At 38.1% G+C, this 22,454-nt stretch overlaps 1 protein-coding gene and 1 pseudogene across 1 annotated transcript; one reads left to right on the forward strand and one right to left on the reverse strand.

Annotated features, from left to right (window-relative positions):
• Positions 1-421: 421 nt before the first annotated feature.
• Positions 422-1,474, reverse strand: LOC130868417 (melanoma-associated antigen B3-like). Its single transcript, XM_057760646.1, has one exon. It carries the CDS (start codon positions 1,472-1,474, stop codon positions 422-424), a length of 1,053 nt encoding a protein of 350 aa, XP_057616629.1.
• Positions 1,475-3,604: 2,130 nt separating this feature from the next.
• LOC130868418 (SH2B adapter protein 1-like) overlaps positions 3,605-22,454 on the forward strand; it is a 30,646-nt pseudogene continuing 11,796 nt past the window's right edge.

A 22,454-nucleotide genomic window follows, 5' to 3' on the forward strand; every position in this document is an offset into this window, starting at 1 on the left:
TTTCATAAGAAAAACCCTCATTCACACTTTTTTTCAATCTTCCTTAACTAATAAAGAGGAATTAAACATCATAGTGGTTCAGCTGAAGTTCTTAGACTTAAACATTCTAAAAGCAGAAGCTAACAATTTATCTTAGCATCCCTGTTTGACCAGTGACTTATAAAGAATGTGTGCTAAGTGAGCATTTGGAGAATAGCTAGTAAGAACAAATTCTGAGTAATGTTCATTTAATTTCTTCAAATTTATTTTATAAGTCAAGAATAAAACTTAGTTGCAGGTAACTTTACCAAACAACATAGTAAAAACAAAGAACAAAAACTAGATTTGACTATCTTTTCATCCTTCTAATAGTATAATTATTTCAAATTTTCAAGAAAACTTTTTTCATGCTTTATGTCCTTATCTGAATGACTGGAAAACTTCAAACATCAAAAGGGATGGAGGAACTTGCTGGTAATTTTACTGGGGAATCTCCACTAGCAGAGTCAATGGTATCAGAACCACCTTCATCTTGGGCTTCTGCTTGTTCTTGCTCATTTTTCAAAGACTTGAAATAAATGTCAGCGATGGCACTAGGTGTTGTTTTGTTTATCTTGGCCAAAAATTCCAGGACTTTTATATTGTTTATTTCAGCATAGGCTTGGGGACCCCACAGGAACTCATAGCGTGGAGGATCACTGTTGGCCACCTGCCGGTACTCCAGGTACTTCAGCTTCACAAAATACTGGGTCATGAGCTTCCGGGGCTCACCAAAGATGCGGTGTTTCTTCCCTGGATAGATCTGCCTCTTCTTCAGGATTTTCCATATGTCTTCTTCACTGGCACAATTGCCACTAACGAAGATGATACTCAGGACACTCATCAGGAAACCAGTCTTGGGTAAGCCTTTGCCAGCACGAATCCTCCCATTGTTGGGGAGTTTCAGCTTGCTGATGAGGTTGTATGAGGGTTCACTGGAGTTGACTTCCCTCACTTCCATTGCAAAGGTTTCCTCGAGGTTCTTGGAGGCTTTCCTGAAGATCTCAGGGAAGTCATTTTCATACTTCTTGGTGATAACCTTCAGCATTTCTTCCTTGGTACTAGGCTGCTTCATATAGAAGTTGTGGAGCAAGCAATGTAAGAGCGCCACCACCTTTTTGGCTATCAGATCTTGGTGCAGGCTGCTGGTGCAGGGATTGACCTCAAAAGGGCATTCTTCTTCTTCATATGTATCACTTTCTTCACAGAAACTTTCATCTAATTCAGAGGAAGAAATACTCAGAGCAGTTGAGGCAGATGGTGCTGCTTTTTGAGGAGACTTTAGAGTGCTGGAAGACTCAGCCCCAAGCTGGCTCTGGGAGGCAGCTGAGGACTCTTCTGCTGCCTCCAGGGTTTCCTCTGCTGTTTCCTGAGCACCTCTGCAAGCCTGAGCCTCACCTCGGGCCTGGGAGCGTTTCTCTCGGGCATGGAGCTTACTCTTCTGACCACGAGGCATGATGACTCTGGCTAAGAACAAGAACAGAATATGTTAGAAGGGTGCTGGTGATGAAAGCAGCTGTAAGAAACAGAAGACGATATGAACACTTTAATCAGAGAGCGAAAACCTTGTTTGAAACTAAGGCTGCCTCTGCAGGTTTCTTTGAGTGCAGTGCTTTTGGAATTCAACATGCTACTGTTATACAAAGCTCATTTCCTGAGTAAGAAGGGAGAAACAGTTTTTAGACTGGGACTCTCTGTCTTGCCTCTTGTTCTGGGCTAATGAGCAGGGGTGGCAGTGGAGGACTTCTCTTTTGAGACCCAGGAACCTCTCTCAGTTCCTCTCAGTTCATATCACCAGTTGTAAAGGGTTAGGCCTTTCTTTTCCTACTCTGAATCTGCCATTTTTGTGCAATTCTAGTGTCTGTTTAGACAATATTCTTCTTGTTGGCTACCTGAAACAACCAGAAGGCCTTTTAGTGTGGATTTAGTCCATCCTCCTTACAAGAAAAAAAAAAAAAAAAAAACTGTCACTACTATTAGTATTTTACTCCTGAAACTTCTACCATCAAAACTACCCAGTCAATTCAGACTGTCATTAATGGAGGACTTATATAGGTCCTTCTGCATCCTTGCCTTGATTTCTGGCCATACATAATATTCTTCTCTATGCCGATTTGAGGTCTCTCTACCCACACTGAGTTCCTCATATCCCCACGTAGAAACAGACCAATAGATTTTCATGGAGACACTCAGGATTGAGGCCAGGGATATGGATCAAGCCTCCTGACTCACCTAGGGTGGCTAATTCCTTCAGAACTCACTCAATGCTCTGCCTTTTAATTTCCTATGGAACATGCTACTCCTTTTGATTAATGGAAGCAGGTTTACCTTGACAGGTATTTGAGAGTCTCAGCTACATGTAAGTCATCTTCACTGCTATCTCCACTCTCAGTAAGTTTCCTTACATTTTCTCTTACCATGGGCTTTTCCTGCCTGTGTTCCCTGGCTTTCTTTAGTGTCTCATTCCAGAGACTATAGAAGCAAAATGAGTGTGGAGCTCTACTGGTCCACTCTCCTCAGGACTTCTTAAGACTGAGGATAATGGAGCTGGAGAGATGATTCAGTGCTTAAGAGTCCGTACTGTTTATACAGAAAACCCGAGTTGTATTCTCAGCACCCAAGGAGTATGGATCAAGATCACAAGTAACTTGGGCTCCAGGGTACCCAGCACCCTCTTGTGGCTTCTGCCTGCAATTGCACTCATGTGCATATATACCACACGAAGATAGGGCTAATTAAAAACGAAATAAAGCAGGGAGGTGGTAGCGTACACCTTTAATCTCAACACTCGGGAGGATGAGGCAGGTGGGTCTCTGTGAGTTCGAGGCCAGCATGGTCTACACGAAATAAATCTTTTTTTTTTTTTTTTTTTTTTTTTTGGTTTTTCGAGACAGGGTTTCTCTGTGGCTTTGGAGCCTGTCCTGGAACTAGCTCTTGTAGACCAGGCTGGTCTCGAACTCACAGAGATCCGCCTGCCTCTGCCTCCCGAGTGCTGGGATTAAAGGCGTGCGCCACCACCGCCCAGCCGAAATAAATCTTAAGAAAAAATAATGACTGAGTACAAGGGTGAGACTGGTGATAGTGGATTTTTTTTTTTTTAATGGGGAATCCCACAGCAGAGAGTGAACAACGAGTTTTCTGGATTGGGAACATAAACCTCCAACATTGACAAAGACAACAAAAATGGCGGCGGCTTATTTGCCACTGCTGTGTCCCCTGCCTGTTGTTGTGGTGCCCACACCCCGGACTCCCCCCCCCTCCCCCCGGCTATCTTCTAGACTGGCAAAAACGGGAAAAGACACTCATAACTAGGACATAGCTTGTGGCGTTGAAGAATATGGACTGGGGAAACTAGTCTCTGTGACTGGCCATAACTAACTAAAACAAGGGCACTGGTGGGCCAAAGGAGATACAGTGCTGCAAAGATATCTCCTGAGGTAAATCTATGAGAATGGGTTGCTGATCTCTTGCTTGTGAAGAACTTGAAGTTCTTTTTTGGTAGAGAGAGATGAAGAATTAATTCCCGGTTATTGTGTCTGAGGAGGAGTGATAGTGTAGTTCTCATCTACCGTCATCCAAGTCTAACATGAATGGTTCCTGTGAGGACTGTGGAAACGAGATCACCACTTGTTCCCTAGTGGAAATGGCGGGAGAGGGGTGGCAACGAGGGGTAGAGGTAGGCAGTAGGAGGTACTCTATGTTGGGAATTTCTCAGTCTCATTCGCCTACTCACCTTGACTCTGGCTGAAACTTTTACCTGTTTCTTGCTTCTGCTGAAGTAGGGGTTTGCTTTCGACAGAGCTCCAGCCGCCGCTCCTCTGGCCTCACGCCAGCTTTTGACGCTCTGAGGAGGACGTCACTGCACAGTCACCAAGGAAAGTAACGTGAAGAAAGAGAGGCTCGCTGAATATGCTACTCTTCTGGCGCCGCCTCTGGTGTGGAGCGAGTGGGCTCCCTGTGAATCTTAAATCTGAATAGTTGACACTTTGTGCTTTGTGTTGACTCTGCTGCCACTCTTGTTAGTATGACATCAACACGTTTATTTCTGAGATTCTTGTTGGGAAAGTCCACAGGAAGTAGGAAATCTGGTCCTCTAGGTCTAATCACAGGTACTGGAGTGTCTCTGTGTGAAAAGTTTTGATTGGGTGTTCTCAGTAATTCCCCCAGGTCGCCATCATGGGTCCTATTTTTTTTAATAAGAGATTTCTTCACAAATGGCAAATACCTGCATACTTTTTAAATATTAGAACAAATCTGTTTCTAAAGAGTCTTTGGAGACAAGAAAGCTAAAAATTGAAGCAGTGGACATAGTATAGGAAATGTCACTCAGGATACATACTTACTGATTTTTTTTCCTTTTCTTATCATGCATACTTGATTTTGTTAAGTATCTCTTGCTAAAACTCAACAACTAAGAAAATGATGAATCAAGTTATTCTATTAGATGCTATTTTTCATGAAAATCAAGAAATTTTATAATTATTTTGGTTTGGTCCTTGGGAAAGAAAAGTACAATTTCAAATAAGACAGTATTTTCTGTAGGATCATTACTGAATTAGATTGTGGCCAAATAGAATGCATTTGACTATAGTGTTTTATGGAAGAAATGCAGGCTGAAATTATAGTACAAATATGTATAATTTTTAAAAGATATGACAAATTGAATCCAATTGTCTTATGTAAATATGTTTTCACATTTTGATCCTTGAGCAGATAGAACTAACTATACATAAAATGTTCAAAGAAATTTATTTGCTTTATTTTATTTTTTAATTTAAATTTAATTTGAGAATTTAATAATATATTATTAATTTTTTATTTCCCCCACTGCTTCTCTTTAATCCTTTGAAACAAAGTAAACATCATAAACTTGGATATTAATTTTTTTTAGAAAATATCTTTTGCTCATCATTTACTCCATTTATTTGATGTTCTTTTTCTCTACTATGGATCCAATCCCAATAAATCAGCAAAATACTTTAATAAATTATCTGAAATACACATAAAAGTATTGAGGAGGAAAAGAAATAAAGATCAGCATATCTACATAACTGTGACTATAGTGGGATAGCACAGGCCTAGGTGATTTCTGATTAGTAATAAATCCTCACTCTATCACGACCCTAATTATATGAGAAAAGAGAATTTTATGGTTTGCAGTTTACTTATTATACAGTTGACTTGATAAGGTTTTGTATATTATTAACATTTGTTGCATTCCTTAAAATTCGCATATGGAAATACGTTATTCTTCTTTATTCTTGCCCCACCCCTACCCCTATTTGTTGGTGGTACTGGGGATTCAACCCAGGAAAAATCACAATTTCCCATAGATACACATTTTTAACAATTAGAAGCTAAGATCCACATATTACAGAGAACCTATGATATTTGTCTTCTCAGGAATTACAGTATAAAGGAGAATTTGTACTTAGTCCATTTACCATTTCCAATTTTACCAAATGCTCAGGCATTGGATTGTACTACAGATTAATTTTAAACCTTTTCCTATAATGGAGTTTTGCTTTCAAAGTTCTTCTTTAACACTGCTTCTGTGTAGCTTCTACTCACCAATTCTATGGTCTTACATAATTCACATGTAACTTAAATCCAATTGTATCATATACTGACTTGATGTTTCCTTAAATTATAAATAACTTGTCTTAGAAATTTTATTATGATTCTCAATTATTTTTCATATTTTCCTGTAATGCATAAGGGTTATTTTAACATTTGCCTCATATTATTACAGTTTCTAGATTCTAAAATTATATGAGAAGAAATGAAATATTTTCCCCATCATTCCCAATATGAACAAAGAAATGTCTACAGAACAATAAGCTGATGTTGAGAATAGATGGACATTGAACAAGAAGACTGCTGTTGTAGGAAAGCCACTAGTTAGTTCCTGGCTGCTCAGTCCCAAAATAACCACATAGAAACTGTATTAATTAAATCACTGCTTGGCCCATTAGCTCTAGCTTCTTACTAACAAACTCTTACATCTAGTATTAACCCATTTCCAGTGTTCTATATTTTACCACGAGGCAAAATATCTGTGTTCCAGCATGTCTGTCTCCATGGTTTATCTTCTAAATTCTGCCTTCTTTCTCCCAGCATTCAATTTAATTTTCCCTGCCTATCTCTGTTTTGCCCTGCTCTGTTATAGGCTCAAGACAGTTTCTTTATTAACCAATGGTATTCACAGCATACAATGGGGAATCTCACATCACCTCCCCTTTTCTGTTTAAATAAAAAGGAAGGTTTTAACTTTAACATAGTAAAATTACATAAAACTTAAATAAGAATTATAGTTACAATATTTATATCTACTTTATCTTTTATCATAATTAACAAAACCATAACTATCTATTCTTCATCTCCGTCAAAGAATTCAGAAGGATATAATATTACCTAGGTAAGTAGTAAGTTCTTTGTAAACAACTTCCAAAATTCTAGAATTGACAGAGGCATCTCACTGACTTGACAATCACCCAAAGTTTTTCTGTAGCATTGGGGCATTCAATCTTCAGCCAACAGGTCCATAGTATCCAGCAGACTTTTCCATGAAGTAGAAAATTTCAAAGAAAATTCCACCTATATTGGCAATTTATTCTGTGTCCTGCAGAATTTATGGCAGAATCTTTCATGAAACAGGAACCTCAAAGGATCGTCTCACATTTAGGCAAGTTTGGCAGTCATTTCTCTGTGGGTCCTGTATGTCCAGTTCATCAAGTAGTCCAAATGACTAACCAACTCCATAAGGAACCTCGTTGATGCCCATCTTCCTCTTGAAGTAGATTGGTGCTGCCAGGAGCAGATGTGTCTCATTTTCATGAAAAGTCCTAAATTCTTAAAACATTTTAAATTCCATATTCTGAAGGTCTCTAAAAGATCTGAAGAATACCTATCTAACTGAAATATATCTCTATATATTTTGAAAACATAACTAACATGACTACAAGCTTGACTATTATAGTTGACTCTCTATTAACATATATTTCTTAATTATACATTACATTTTTAAATGAGCTGGACAAACAGAATACCTTAATTAAGATCAGAAATACATATGCACAGTATAATAAAATTTACTTAAATTTGTATCAATAAACCAAGATTCAGACCAATGCAAATCTCTATAGCATATCCCTCTTTAAATATAAACAATCATTTAGGGAATTTGGGTGTAGTTCTCTCCAAACTGCTTCCTGCTGCTTATTGGGTGAAGTAATTTTTGAGGGGTATTCAAGGCAACTTTTCAGGGTGTCTAGGTCCATCAAACCATATCAGTCTGGAAGGATTCCACAGGTTCTCATCCTCTGTGGAAACAAAAGAAGAACCTCTTTTCCAAAGCAACATATCCTTAGATTCAAATTTTGAAGTTAAGATACCTTTATGTTGGTTACTTAGCTCCTTCACAGTCAAAAAATTCAAAGAAAACACAATAATATATATAACCCAGACTCTCTATATACATTTAATCTTTACGTGGCTTATTGTTCTTTACTCCTTTAAATCTATGACTGTATTCTGTCTCTTTAAAGACTTTATTTTATTTTTTAAAACCATTTACTTCCTTTTATAACTGTCTATACTTTATTTTTCTTCTTTCTCCCAAGGCTATGTACATTTTTTAAATACACTGTGTCTCTTTTAGAGGTTTTTTTTTAATATGAATTTGTCTTATTGTATTATCTGTAATTATTTTCTGACCCAAAGTGCTTTTTAAAATGCTAAGCCCTTCTTATGAACTTAAGTGGTGCCATTTCTAAGGGAAATATGGTACTGCTTGCTTGTCCTGCCCAGTCCAGCATGGTGGAGCTGTTTACTGCCTCTGAGGGTCATGCACATTGTCACATTTTTAGACATACTGCTGGTCTGTGTTGCTATTACCCATGTTGTAGCACTCTGCTCACAAAACCCATTTAAATGCTCCATAGCTGGACCTCATCAGAGTTTGCACTGGTAGCATGGCCCAGGAAGCCACAGTTTCAAAATAACGCAGTTTTTTTCCTGCTAATGTACTGTATCAGGAAAACCTCTCTTAAAGGCACCATGCTTCTGCTTGCTTCTAGCAAATAGAGCCCACCCAAGAAAATGCCACTACCAAACCATACTTAACTCTCTTCTTTTGTGTCTAGGATTCCTTTTTAATCCTTCTCAGGTTTTAAGTTGATTTAGTCGACCAAGTTGGTGCACCAATTTTTTGTAGGGAGGCCGCTAGTTAGGTCCTGGCTGCTCAGTCCCAAAATAACTATACAGAAACTGTATTAATTAAATCCCTGCTTGGCCCATTAGCTTTAGCTTCTTACTAACTAACTCTTACATCTAGTATTAACCCATTTCCAGTATTTAATATTTTACCATGAGACTAGTGACCTACTGGCAAGTTTTCAGCATACCTATCTCTGGCTTGTCCTCTAAACTCTGCCTTCCTTCTCCCAGCATTTAGTTTAGTTTTGCCCACCTAGCTCTGTTCTGCCCTGATCTGCTATAGGCTCAAGGCAGTTTCTTTATTAACTAATGTTATTGACAACATAAAGAGAAGAATCCCACATTAGCCTGGCTTATTAAAACTTATTATCCCCTACCAATTAAATTAATCTCATCATATTACATTATAAATCAATTAGTTTTGTATGAGAAAATATAAGTAGAAATAATGGAATGTGGAGAGAATTGCCCCATATCTCCTCTTGATGGTAGTAGAGAAGTTTATTGCATTAACTTCAGAGGAATAGAAGGTTATGGGTATTGTGAGCTTACTGATAATGTGAATTGTAGCTATAAATGCAAACCAAGAGGATTCTGACTCATGCTCAGATATTCATTAGAGTAACTTGAAGAATGTGATGTTCAAAATCTAAGACATAGAAAGTTTTGTTTTACCTTATTTATCTTCACTTTTTGATTCCCCTTTAAGTCATATTCATACAGTTTCTAATATATATATATATATATATATATATATATATATATATTCACATTATACAAATATTTAAGGAAAGATAGAGATCTTATTCTTAATATTGCATTACTTTACTATTTTAATTATTCCAATAATTGACTTAAATCATAGGAAAGAGTAGTGAGTTTGGTTGTCATCCTTGAAGCTACATATAAGGAAATATATCTGTAAAATATTTAAGGGTAAGTGATGCTTCTATTTCTATGATAAAACACCATTTCCAAACATGAGAAAAGGGTATACTTGTCTTATGATTCCACTTGGCAGTCCATCATCTTAAGAAATCAGGGCAGGAATTCAAAGCACAAACCTAGAAGAATGAACTAAAGCAGGAGCTGTGAAAGAATCATGGGGGAGTGCTGCTTACTGCTTTGTTCCTCCTAGCTTGCTCAGTTTTTTCTTATATACTCCAGTACCACCTACCTAGGCAAAACACCACCCACAAGGGACTAAACACCCATTCTGAGCATGGAGTTGGTAAAAATCTTTTCCTATTCTGTAGGTTGCCATTTTGTCCTATAAATAGTGGCATTTGCCTTACAGAAGCTTTACAGTTTCATGAGGTCTCATTTATTAATTATCAATCTTAGTACCTGCACTATCAGTGTTTGTTCAGGAAGTTGTCAATGAGTTCAATGCTGCTTCCTATGTTGTCTTTTAATAGACTTAGTGTGACTGGTTTTATTTTGAGGCCTTTAATTTATTTGGACTTGATTTTTGTGCAGGACAATAAGTACGGGTCTATTTGCATTCCTCTACATGCAGACACCCAATTAGACCAGCACATTTGAAGATGCTTTCTTTTTTCTATTGTGTATTTTTGGATTCTTTATAAAAATCAGGTGTCTGTAGAAGTGTGGATTCATGTCTGAGTCTTTGATTAGATTACATTGATTAACTTGTCTGTTTTTATGCCAGTAACATTCAATTTTTATTACTATGTCCCTGTAGTACAGCTTGGAATCAGGGATGATGATACTTCTGAAAGTTCTTTTATTGTTCAGGATTGTTTTAGCTATCCTAGATATTTTTTTATATGAAATTCAGTATTGTCTTTTTAAGGTCTGTGAAGAATTGTGTTAGAATTTTGATGGGTATTTATTTTGAATCTATAGATAACTTTTGGTAGGATAGCAATTTTCATTATGTTAGTTTTTCTGTTCAATGAGTGTGGGAGAGTCAATTTCTTAAAAGACATGATTTTTTTCATACAGATCTTTCATTTGCTTTGTTAATGGTATTCCAAGGTATTTTATACTGTTTATGGCTACTGTTTCCATAATTTCTTTCTCGGTCCATTTATTATTTGAATATAAGAAGACCTCTATTATGTATATTTTGGAATTTTTAAAGATATGTTCTCTATTACATTCTAATTGGTTCTTGATTTTTGTTTTTCTAGGCTCCTGGTGTCTCCACAGTTATCATTTGTACACTAGTTTTACAAATTATATTTTACAATTTAATATTTTGCATCAATTACTTTCATAAGTGTGCATTTATTTTAATATTATTAACATATATTAGCCATATATTACATTGCGTTTCATTCTTATACACACATGTAATATAGTTTGATCATATTCATCCCTATGGTGCCCCCTCATAGCCTCCTCACATTCCTTATAGCTCTTTTTTTTCCATTCAAATATTTACACTTCTTCCTCTTCTCCCATTCCCCTCCCTCTCCGCCACTCCCTCTCCTCCCTCCCCCTCCCTCCTTAAGAGAGGGCAGGGAACCCTGCTCTGTGGGAAGTCCAAGGCCCTCCCCCCTACATCCTGGCCTAGGAATCTGTGCATCCAAATAGACTAGGGGTCCCATAAAGCCAGTACATACAGTAGAAACAAATCACAGTGCCTTTATCAATGGCTTCTCAGTCAGCCCCCATTTTCAGCCACAGAGTCCTGTTTGATTACACGCTCATTCAGTCCCCGTCCAGGCTGGACTTGGTGGCAGTGTGCCTGTTCTAATGGGAGCTCACCAAATCCTTATATCTCTTTCCGTGTCATTAGTAATCCTTTCTTTTTTTTTACTTGTTTGGCTTATTTACAAAATATTACACAAAAGAAAAACTGTGATGCTTCACTTTTCAAATATGGCTTACTTTGCTCAAGAATATGCCCTCTGGTTACATTAACTTCTTGCAAATGATAAAATTTTGTTCTTCTTGGTGGCTGAATGAAAGCATCATTGCATGTGAATATGGTTCTATCTCACATTTTTCATTCCATCTATTGACGGAAACAGTCGGATTCTGTAACATGGCTATTGTGTATCGTGCCCTCACAAACATTAATATGAAGTGGTATAGTCATATTTCATTTGTCTATTTTTAAGTTTTTAATAAAACCCTATATTAACTTTGAGAGTAGTTTATCTAATTTATACTCCCACCAAAATATATTTTTATTTTTCTTTGCATTCTTGTCAGAATTTTTCTTTGCTTTTTTTCTTGATGATATACATTGTAACATGGGAAAGATAAATCTAAGTACATTTCTGATGTGCATCAACCTAATGGCTAAATGTGTTAGTCAATTATTCTTTTAGATCATTTGTCACTCTCCTTTTTGTAAAAAAAAAAAAAAATGCCTATTTGGACTCCTTCTTGGTTGTACTATCTAAAGTTGTCATCCCTGAAATTATAAGCAGATTCAGAAGATGTAGCTATATAATTGTGATATATATGATATATTTAATATATATTAAATAAATATTAAAATGGCCACTAATTTGAGAGAGAGTGAGAGGGATATGGGAGGAATTGGATGGAGGAAAAATGGGGGTGGTTAGAAGAAAGCAAGTGAAGAGGAAATTAATGTAATATGGACTGACAATGCTCCCTCTGGGAGCCCAAGGCAATCTAACAAAGGCACAAATACTTCCACTAGGCATGAAATGCTCTCTTTTGAGTTGTTGCTGAAGGTTTTCCAAGACATTATCCAAATATTGCATGCTTTTGTTATTGCTCTTTGTTTGACTCCCAAAGGTGGGAGGTAAATCCCTATTGCTGAAGGCACCATGTACTTTAGATTAGATGCAGTGCTCAGAGGCTGAGCTAGAAAAAACCTGATTGCCTTCTACCTAAAGTATACCTTTCATGGTACCAGAAGGCACCACGTAGGCTTCCAAAGGAGGGAGGCAACCAACAATCCTACCCAGCTATGATGCCTATGAATCATAACAATAACCATCATGGCACAATTATTCTAAGTGTGCAGTAGTTGCATGCATACATTAGTGGTAGCCAACAACTCTCTAACTGCACTTAATATCCACCAAACAGCTTGCCAGAAAGCCCTAGAAATAAAAGAGGTAAGCACACCACAGAGGAGTAGACAACAAGAAATAATCAAACTACGGGTTGAAATCAACAAAATAGAAACAAAGAAAAAATAAAAAGAGTTAATGAAACACAATTTGGTTTCTTGAGAAAAAAAGAACAAGATAGAAAAACCCCTATCCACATAACTAAAAAAATGGAGCGAGAATATACAAAATAATAAAAGTAGAAAAGAAAGCAGAGACATAACAGATACTGAGGAAATCCAGAGAATCATTGGCTCAAATTGAAAAATATAAAAAAAATGGATAATTTTCACAATAGGTACCACTTAAAAAGTTAAACTAAGATCAGGTAAACAATTTAAATGTACCTAAACCACTGGTGACACAAAAGCAGTCATTAAAAGTCTCAAAAAAAAAAAACAGAAGAGTTACTACCCATTTTTCTGTAATTATTCCATAAAACAGAAACAGAGATGACAGACTAGTGAGACAAAGAGACCCACATGCAGGTTTGGATAATTCTGCCCCAAGCTCTGAGAAGAAAGCAAGGTCCTCTCTAGTGCCGTGACAGACTGAGAAGGACAAGGAAACCCACACGGTAGCCTACGACATCCACCCCAATCTCCAAAAATATATGGTGCTATGAGAGAGAGAGAGAGAGAGAGAGAGAGAGAGAGAGAGAGAGAGAGAGAGAGAGAGAATGGTTTATGTCATGTGGATAGAGGTATATCTGAAGAGGTGAAAGCAATGAAGAGCAAATTGAGTTGGGTAGTTTGATTGCCAGTTAGGGCCATGGTGATGCCTGGGCCTGGGATGCTGCCAGGGCCCATATCTTGCTTCACGTCCATGATACAGCCATAGTCTGTGATGATGTCCCTGACTCCTCATACCAGCTAAGGCCAAGATAAGGCTGTACAACGTTTTTCCCACCCCTCACTGGCTGCAACATTAGGAAGAACTGGTCCTAGTCCTCACCAGATGAAGTACTTAGGGGAGAGGGTTCTACACCTCACCAGGGAAACATAATAAAGCTAGATGACTTTTCACAGAGGCATGAATGAACTGACCCTGAGGGCATGACAATGGGAGAGCAAGTTGCATGCCTCTGATCTACCATGTGGTAACATGGGTGATGGAAAGATGCCCTCCTCCCCTCACCGCTCAACATCTGTAGCAGGTGGAGAACTTGACCCAATGTCTTAACTGCAGCAGCACTCAGAAGAATGGGCCCTGTATCTCACCTGGTCAGCTCAGTAGAGTTGATCCTGTAGTCTGGCATGGTTGAGCCAGCCCTGAACGCATTGAGAGGGCCATAGATGGTACCACCTCTCTTGCCTGCGTTGTGGCAGTGGAGGTGATGAAAAGATGCCCTCCCCCTTGCATCTCTACCACCTTGCTGACACTCCCCTTTATCATCTGCAACACTTGGGAAAGTTCATCTGGACAGTACAGCAAGCTGACCATGTTGACAGGGGGCATGGATGAACTGACCCTGAGAACATAGGAGATCTGCCCCAGTACCTCATCTGCCATATGGCAACATGGATGGGGAAGAGATGCCTTTCCTTCCACCCCACCTCCTACCCCTCTATGCCTGAGATGGGTAGGAGAACTGTACCTGAGGTCATAAGAGTGGCAAAGGTGTCACTGTCACTCACAAGCTGCAGCATTTAGGAAAACAGTTCCTGCACCTTTCTAGAGAAGCATAATAGAACAACCTTGTAGTCTGGGTGTGGGTGAGCTAGCCCTGAAGTTGTGTGTGAGGGAGAGCTGCCTCACTACTCATCAGTCATACAGCAGTGTGGGCATGGGAGAGATGCCCACCTACACTTCACCACTCACCACCTGTAGCAGATGAGAGAGTTGACCCTCCCCCTTACCAGGAAGAAGGGCAGAGTCTTCAGAATTGAGAGCAGAATATTTCCTGTTAAAAAAGATAACACCACATGGCAGATGGTAGATAAGAAATATGGGTTACAAAAGATGCTCAATCATACTACAAAAGCATTTGTACAGCTGTGTTCATAGCAGCACTATTTGCAATAACCAGAACCTGGAAACAACCTAGATGCCCCTCAATGGAAGAATGGATAAAGAAAGTATGACACATATACACATTAGAGTACTACTCAGTGATAAAAAAAAATGACATCTTGAATTTTGCATCCAAATGGATGGAATTAGAAAACACTATCCTGAGTGAGATAACCCAGACCCAAACATATGAACACGGTATGTACTCACTCATTAGGACATTGAGCCTATAGTTCCTGATCCTAGAGAAGCTAAGTAATAAGGTGAACCCAAAGAAAAACATATATAGATCCATCTGGAAGCAGACAAGATCGCCTGACAAAATTTGGGAGAATGGGGATGGGGGTAGAAGGAAGGAGAGGGGAGAAGGGGAGGGTTGGGGAGAGCATGAGGGAATGGGATAGTTGAGATGGAGGAAGGACAGATACGGGAGCAAGGAAAGAGATATCTTGACTGAGGGAGTCATTTTGGGGTTAGCAAGAAACCTGGCTCTAGAAAAATTCCCAGGAATCCACAAGGATGACCCCAGCTAACACCCTAAGCAATAGAGAGGTTGCCTGAACTGCCCTTGCCCTGTAGTCAGATTATATCACTATAGAACATTCATCCAACAAAAGATAAAAACAGAGACCCACATCAGAGCACTGGAGTGAGCTCCCAAGGTCCAGTTGCATAGCAGAAGGAGAGAGAGAATGAGCAAGGAAGTCAAGATCATGAGGGGTTCACCCACTGAGACAATGTGCCTGAGCTAATGGGAGCTCACCAACTCCAACTGGACTGGGAATGAACAAGCATGGGATCAAACTAGTCCCTCTGAATGTGGTTGACAGTTGGGGCAGGATGAGGAGCCAATGACAATGGCACTGAGATTTGTCTCTACTGCATGTACTGGCTTTTTGAGATTCTATACTCTTTGGATGTATACCTTACTAAGCCTGGATGTAAGGGGGATGGCCTTGGACTTCCCACAAAACAGGGTGCCTTGCCCTCTCTTAAGATTGGAAAGGGGTGTGGAGAGGGTATGTGGAGGGAGTGGTAGGGAAGTGGGAGGAGGGGATGAAGTGAGAATTTGGATTGGTATTTTTTCAAGTAATAAAATAAAAAAAGAAAAATGAAAAAATGGTCATCATTGAAAATACGCATTCATTAATATTTTTCTGACTAAGCAGTTTGTACATATCTATTCAGGTATATGTATGTATGCATGTATGATTGTGTATATGTTCATTTAACAGCAATTAATAATAAAAGAGGTTAAGAGGCTATGAATTTGAAAGAGAATGTAGAGGGATATATGGGAAGGTTTGAAGTGAGTAAAGAGAATGGGAAAATTATGCAAATATACTAGGATCTCAAAAAAAGGAAATATGGGTTATTTAAAATGTAAGAGTTAGCTAGCAACAAGCATGAGCTATCAGCCAAGCATTTATAAATAATATTAAGTCTCTGGGTGGTTATTTAGGAACTGACTGGCGGGAAAAAAAATATGCCTATGAATGAAATTCCAAATTGGAGTGCAAATTTCTACATAGGGCCTGAAAAAGCTAAAAACAAAATAAAAAACCCCAGCTAACTAAGTAAGAACACCTGCGTCCGTGTATGTACCAGTATCCCAGAGTTTAAGTGCTGAATGCATTTACTGTTTAATAAATGTGACTTTTGGCCAGGCCAACTGGATATAGAGCCCCTCTCTCACAGACCAAGTAGCAACCACAGCAGAAGTTCAAAGTCATGCTCCTTAGCAGTTTAAAGGCTCAAGTGGTCAGAAAGATATAGATATATACAGCTGTAAAGGTAGATCCAGATGAAAAAAATTCTAAGTGGGTTGCAGTGATATATATATATATGTGTGTGTGTGTGTGTGTGTGTGTGTGCTTAGGAGAGAGAAAATGTATATTGATTAAAATAGTTTAAAAATAATAAAATTTAAAAAATAATAAGCCATGCAAAGATAAGAAATATGAAGAGTCTGAATTCTATACATTATTGTGTTCTCTTTAGATTTTCTAATTACTAATGAAGGAACAACAGCTGCTAAAATATATTGGATTATGAAAACTGCTGGATTAAGCAAATCTATGTATTTTAAAAATGTCTTGATTTTAAAAAATTCTCAAAATTATGTTACTTTGGGGAAGAAGCTTTGCTTTTTTCTTTGGTCTTTCAAGACAGGGTTTTTCTATTGCTTTCTCTGGGACCTCTCCTGGAACTCGCTCTTTAGACCAGGCTGGCCTTGAACTCAGAAAGGTCTTCCTCTGCCTAAGTGCTGGGATTAAAGGCTTGCACCACCACTACTCAGCCTTTTGTTTCCACAGAAAATAAGAGGTTGTGAATTCATTCCAGGTTGATATGGATCATCTTTGACTGAGGAGACCCCTTAATTCCTGACAGCACACATAAAGAAATAAACTTAAAGGAACTGCAAGACACATGGCGTATGGCATGTACTTTACCTGCTCTTTAAAGTAGCCTTTAAAGTAGCCTTTAAGATACCAGTCCACTTGGGTGTAGTCTCTTATACTATAAATGCCTAGGTAAAGTGCACAGTTGCTCTCTCTCCTGGCTTCTGGATTCTGTTCCTGTTCCTCATTTGTGCAAAGGACTATGATCTGTTGAGTCTACCCCTATATAACTAACCCTTTATTATACTCAATTCTGAGCTAGTTTGGGATTATTTTATATCATCCATCTTCACACTAAGAGGCTCAGTAGGTTTATACAGGAAGAACTCATGAAATTGGGAGGAAATGGTGGTAGAGGAGATAAAGGGAAAATGGAGGGGAGGGAATGGAGTGAATTTTATCAAAACTTATCATATGCATTTATGGAATTTTCAAACAAAAGGAAAATTGCAAATCTTTTATCTACAAAGTGATTCTGAAAAGCCCTATCTTAAAAAAACTGTTAGAATATAAATAATATTTGTAAAACACAAAAATCTATGAACTTAATTAATGTCAGTTACATGATGTAAGACCTTACAAAATATTAGTAATCATTTTGAGTCTTTCTTTCCTTTAAATCATGATATGCCAAAACTCTGTAGCATGTTTATTGGTGACAAAACAAAGTCATGTTTTTTAAGAATGCATACATTATATTATACAGGAATATATTATGTAATTAAATTTGAGAGAAAAATTCACCCACATAAATAAATTTTAGAATTCCTAGTATTTGTATCAATGACCTAAAACCTGCCATTCAGACAACCTTTTGTTTTCATTCATCACCACTAGAATGAGGCTCCCCTTTAGAACTCAATACAGTGTGGTTAAGGTAATTTAATTATTAGAAGCTTTTTTAATGAAATAGGTTATAATCTTTCAGCTCAGTACAGAGTTCTATAATAGTATCTCTTAAAATATCATGTCAAAGGAGTATCAAAATTATTTTAAAAAACATCTTGCAAATGATTTCATACATCATCTAAGTTTTACTATGTTCTCTGGTCTCGAACTCGCAAAGTAAATCTTAGGGAAACTTTTCCACCTTAGCTTTTAGTATGTCAGTTCAAACCCAGAGTCTACCAGCACAGTTCAAGGCACACAATTAATTGTCTTTAACTCTTCCAGCTCACAATCTTATCTGATAGAAAATAGTCACCTGTGTAGCAGTACTGCAATGTTCTTAGCTTCAGACTGCTTAGTTTCTAGTTATTACTCATGATGATGACTCTTGTCAGCATACTCAGCTTTTTCACAATCCTTTTTTTTTAACATTTTACATTTATTTGGATCTTAAAGTTTTACTATTTTCTTACAAAATATTGAAATTATAGGCTGTATCTATGGGCAGTGAGTTGGTTTTGTTTTGTTGTTGTTGTTGTTCTAATGATTGGACAAGAAAAGTTGTTATGATCAAAATAAGGCATATAGTGAGCATGTGTTTAACCATTATGATTTTTATGTTCTTTACATATTGCATTAACTAAGAAGATCCAGATAAATGTCAAACACATAAAACTGGGAATAAAAGACAATAGTGTAAAACTTCAGTATAATTTGCCTTTTTTTCTATTCTCATAAGTGTTTTGCTGCAGGATTTGCTCATGTACCCATGCCTATATATTCTTGTTCCGTTGCCAGTTATTGAGTTCCAGATTATTAAAAATGACTGTAGGTTTACATTACATGAACTATAAAACTTCTTCTTTATCACTATTTTTAGAAATCAAACATAAGACCTATGCCTGTTAGGCATCTGCTCTATCACTGATCTGTATTCTTAATGTGAAGTATCAAAATTGTAACTGATAAACTTAATAAAACAACAGTAATTATACAGGTTATATGAATGATATATTTGGCTTTTGAAATCTGGTAAACATTTAAATGAAAAACTCAAATGAATCAAAGTATTACTCTTACTGTGAGACTATTAGGGAACCTGGAATCATTTTTGTATAGGAAATCCTCCTATACCAGGAATGAGAGAAGAATAAAATGAAGAGAGATAAATTCATCAAAGTCAGCAAAAAATCAGCAAAAGCCCAAATGAAGGGAAAAGTGTACAAAGTGTGTGTGTGTGTGTTTAACAATAATAACTAACAACTAAAGAAAAAGAGGTCTTCATTTTGATAGAGAACAAGGAGATATGTGTTAGGGACTGGAGGGAGAAAGGAAAGGGAGAAATGTTGTAATTATAGTTTAAATAGAAATACTTATTTTTATATGGCAAAACAAGATAGTGCTAGTTGGATAAGAGATGGAGCCACACAATTGGTTTAGCATTGAACATCTCTGAAGTATTAGGTACTCCACAACTTGTTTGTAAGGGAACCCCAGGCAACACGACATTTTATTTTATTTTTTTTATTGAAAAAAAAATTTCCGCCTCCTCCCTGCCTCCCATTTCCCCCCCCTCCCCCCGCCCCTCTCCCCCTCCCCCCACTCCTCTTCTCCTCCCTCTCCAGTCCCAGGAGCAGTCAGGGTTCCCTGCCCTGTGGAAAGTCCAAGGTCCTCCCCCCTCCATCCAGATCTAGGAAGTTGAACATCCAAACTGTCTAGGCTCCCACAAAGCCAGAACCTGAAGTAGGATCAACACCCCCTGCCATTGTCCTTGGCCTCTTGTCAGCTCTCATTGTCCGCCATGTTCAGAGAGTCCGGTTTTATCCCATGCTTTTTCAGTCACAGTCCAGGTGGCCTTGGTGAGCTCCCCATAGATCGGTCTGACTGTCTCAGTGGGTGGGTGCACCCCTCGTGGTCCTGACTTCGTTGTACCTGTTCTCCCTCCTTCTGCTCCTCATTAGGACCTTGGGAGCTCAGTCCGGTGCTCCAGTGTGGGTCTCTGTCTCTATCTCCATCCATCGCTAGATGAAGGTTCTATGGTGATATGCAAGATATTCATCAGTATGGCTATAGGATAGGATCATTTCAGGTTCCCTATCCTCAGGTGCCCAAGGAGCTAACTGGGGACATTGCCCTGGGCATCTGGTAGCCACCCCAAGTTCAAGTCTCTTGCCAACCCTTAGGTGGTTCCCTTAACTAAGATATGAGTTTCCCTGCTACCCTATCCAACCTTCCTATATCCCCAATCATCCCATCATCCCATTTCCCCAAGTTCCCCTCATCCTCTCCTTCACACTTTTCTTTCTCCATCTCCCCTTACCCCCATCCCACCCTACCCCCAAGATTCCAATTTTTTGCCCGGCACTCTTGTCTACTTCCCATAGCCAGGAGGATAACTATATGTTTTTCCTTGGGTTTGCCCTCTTGTTTAGCTTCTTTAGGACCACATATTATAGACTCAGAGGCCCCCTATCCATAGCTAGAAACCAATTATGAGTGAGTACATCCCATGATCTTCTTTTTGGGTCTGGGTTACCTCACTCAGGATAGCATTTTCTATTTCCATCCATTTGCATGCAAAATTCGAGAAGTCATTGTTTTTTACTGCAGAGTAGTACTCTAATGTGTATATATTCCACACTTTCTTCATCCATTCTTCCATTGAAGGACACCTAGGATGCTTCCAGGTTCTGGCTATTACAAATAATGCTGCTATGAACATAGTTGAACAAATGCTTTTGTCATATGATAAGGAATCTCTTGGGTGTATTCCCAGGAGTGGTATTGCTGGGTCCAGGGGTAGGTTGATCCCAATTTTTTCTGAGAAACCGCCACACTGATTTCCAAAGTGGTTGCACAAGTTTGCAGTCCCACCAGCAATGGATGAGGGTACCCCTTTCTCCACAACCTCTCTAGCAAAGGCTATCTTTGGTGTTTTTGATTTTAGCCATTCTGACAGGTGTAAGATGATATCTCAAAGTTGTTTTGATTTGCATTTCTCTGATCGCTAAGGAGGTTGAGCATGACCTTAAGTATCTTTTGGCCATTTGAATTTCTTCTGTTGAGAATTCTCTGTTCAGTTCAGTGCCCCATTTTTTAATTGGGTTAATTATCATTTTAACGTCTAGTTTCTTGAGTTCTTTATATATTTTGGAGATCAGACCTTTGTCTGTTGCGGGGTTGGTGAAGATCTTCTCCCAGTCAGTAGGCTGCCTTTTTGTCTTAGTGACAGTGTCCTTTGCTTTACAGAAGCTTCTCAGTTTCAGGAGGTCCCATTTATTCAATGTTGCCCTTAATGTCACGACATTTTAGAATGCTGCTTCATAGATCACTGTATAATTTATTGGAGGACTTCTGTTTTATTCCTAAAGTTTCCTATGAACTTGAAGGGTATAAAATAAGAAATGTTATACAGCTCCGATATTCTTCTGTTGCTTTTTAAAAAGTATTTATTTGGGTTTTATAATATAATTGCATCATTTCCCCCACACCCATTTTCTCCCCCCGGCACTCCTATATGTTGCCCCTTGCTCTCTTTCAAATTTACAGCTTCTGTTTGTCATTAATCTCTGATACATGCATATATATTCCTAAATATAACCAGCTCAATATGTATAATGCTAATTGTATGTTTTTATTCAGGGATGGACGTTTAGTATTGGATATTCAGTTGCTGTGTTCTTTCCTGGGGAAGACTATTTCTCCCAATTCTCAGCATTCTTAAGTTGCCTCTAGTTCTTTGTGTAGAGTTGAAGCCTCACAGACTTTCCTCTGTTTAGTTTGACATGTCTATCACTATCCTTGTCAAGCTTGTGTTTAAGAGTCATGTTGATAAGACTTTATGAATGTAGCTTTTGACATTACTCAGAGATAAAATCTCACAGAAAACCCCCTAATTCAAGTCATTCTAACTTCATGTTGCTTTCAAAAGCAAAAGTTTCTCACCTTACTTTGTGACAGTACTTCAGAGTGTGAAAAGTTAACCTATGTGAATTGCACAGTATGGAGGAATTGCAATATAGGTACCTATCCAGGACAGAACTGCCAGAAGTTTCATAGGTAATCCAGGCAGAGGGAACATGCAAAACCATAGACTTTTAAAACTTAGCACAATAGCTGAAGTTTGGGAAGTGACACTATGATGAATCTGTGGCTGGCCATCATTTGGCTTCTGTGGATACAAGGCATTAAGTGACCTACATGAAAGAATACTCTTTTGTTTTGAGAAATGGAGTATTTGATGATATGGGTTTTTTGCAAGAAGGATGAAGTCCTGGATGAAAAGAAGTTACAGTATGAAATATTAAATATAAAAATGTGAATTCCTACTCACCAAAAATGATGCCATCCAACATATTTTACCTTCTTTGTTCATCTCCAAGATGGATTACAATCATTAATTTTGAAGCATTTAAAATGATGCAGTATATATGAGCCTCTGCTCTTCTTAGAGATTATATATTTCTCAGAAAGTTTTCCTAAAAATAAACAGCACAATGTATTTCTCAGCATGAAAAACAATTAAATGTGTTCCCTGAAACCATGCAACTTTTTCTTTGTTCTTGGAAATTCCACTTATGTCCTAGAGAAAATAGTTCCTCTCCGGTACTTACTGCTGGTTACATTAAAGCTCAGATTTAAAGAATAAAAAACAACTGGACTTTGGGGTCACTTGAAGTTGGAAAATGTGAAACTTAACAGAAGTAACTCATGTTTGAGTGATTGTTTCTAATAACATTTAAATCTGAGAAAACTTAACCAGGGTCATTTTATAAATGTTTAAAATCTCATGTTTCTCAGAGGTCTAACAGGTCGTTTTATAGGAGCAAACTATAGCACGGTGTGGCTTCTT

The sequence above is a fragment of the Chionomys nivalis genome, chromosome X (genome assembly GCF_950005125.1).
Source record: "Chionomys nivalis chromosome X, mChiNiv1.1, whole genome shotgun sequence".
Taxonomy (NCBI): Eukaryota; Metazoa; Chordata; class Mammalia; order Rodentia; family Cricetidae; genus Chionomys; species Chionomys nivalis.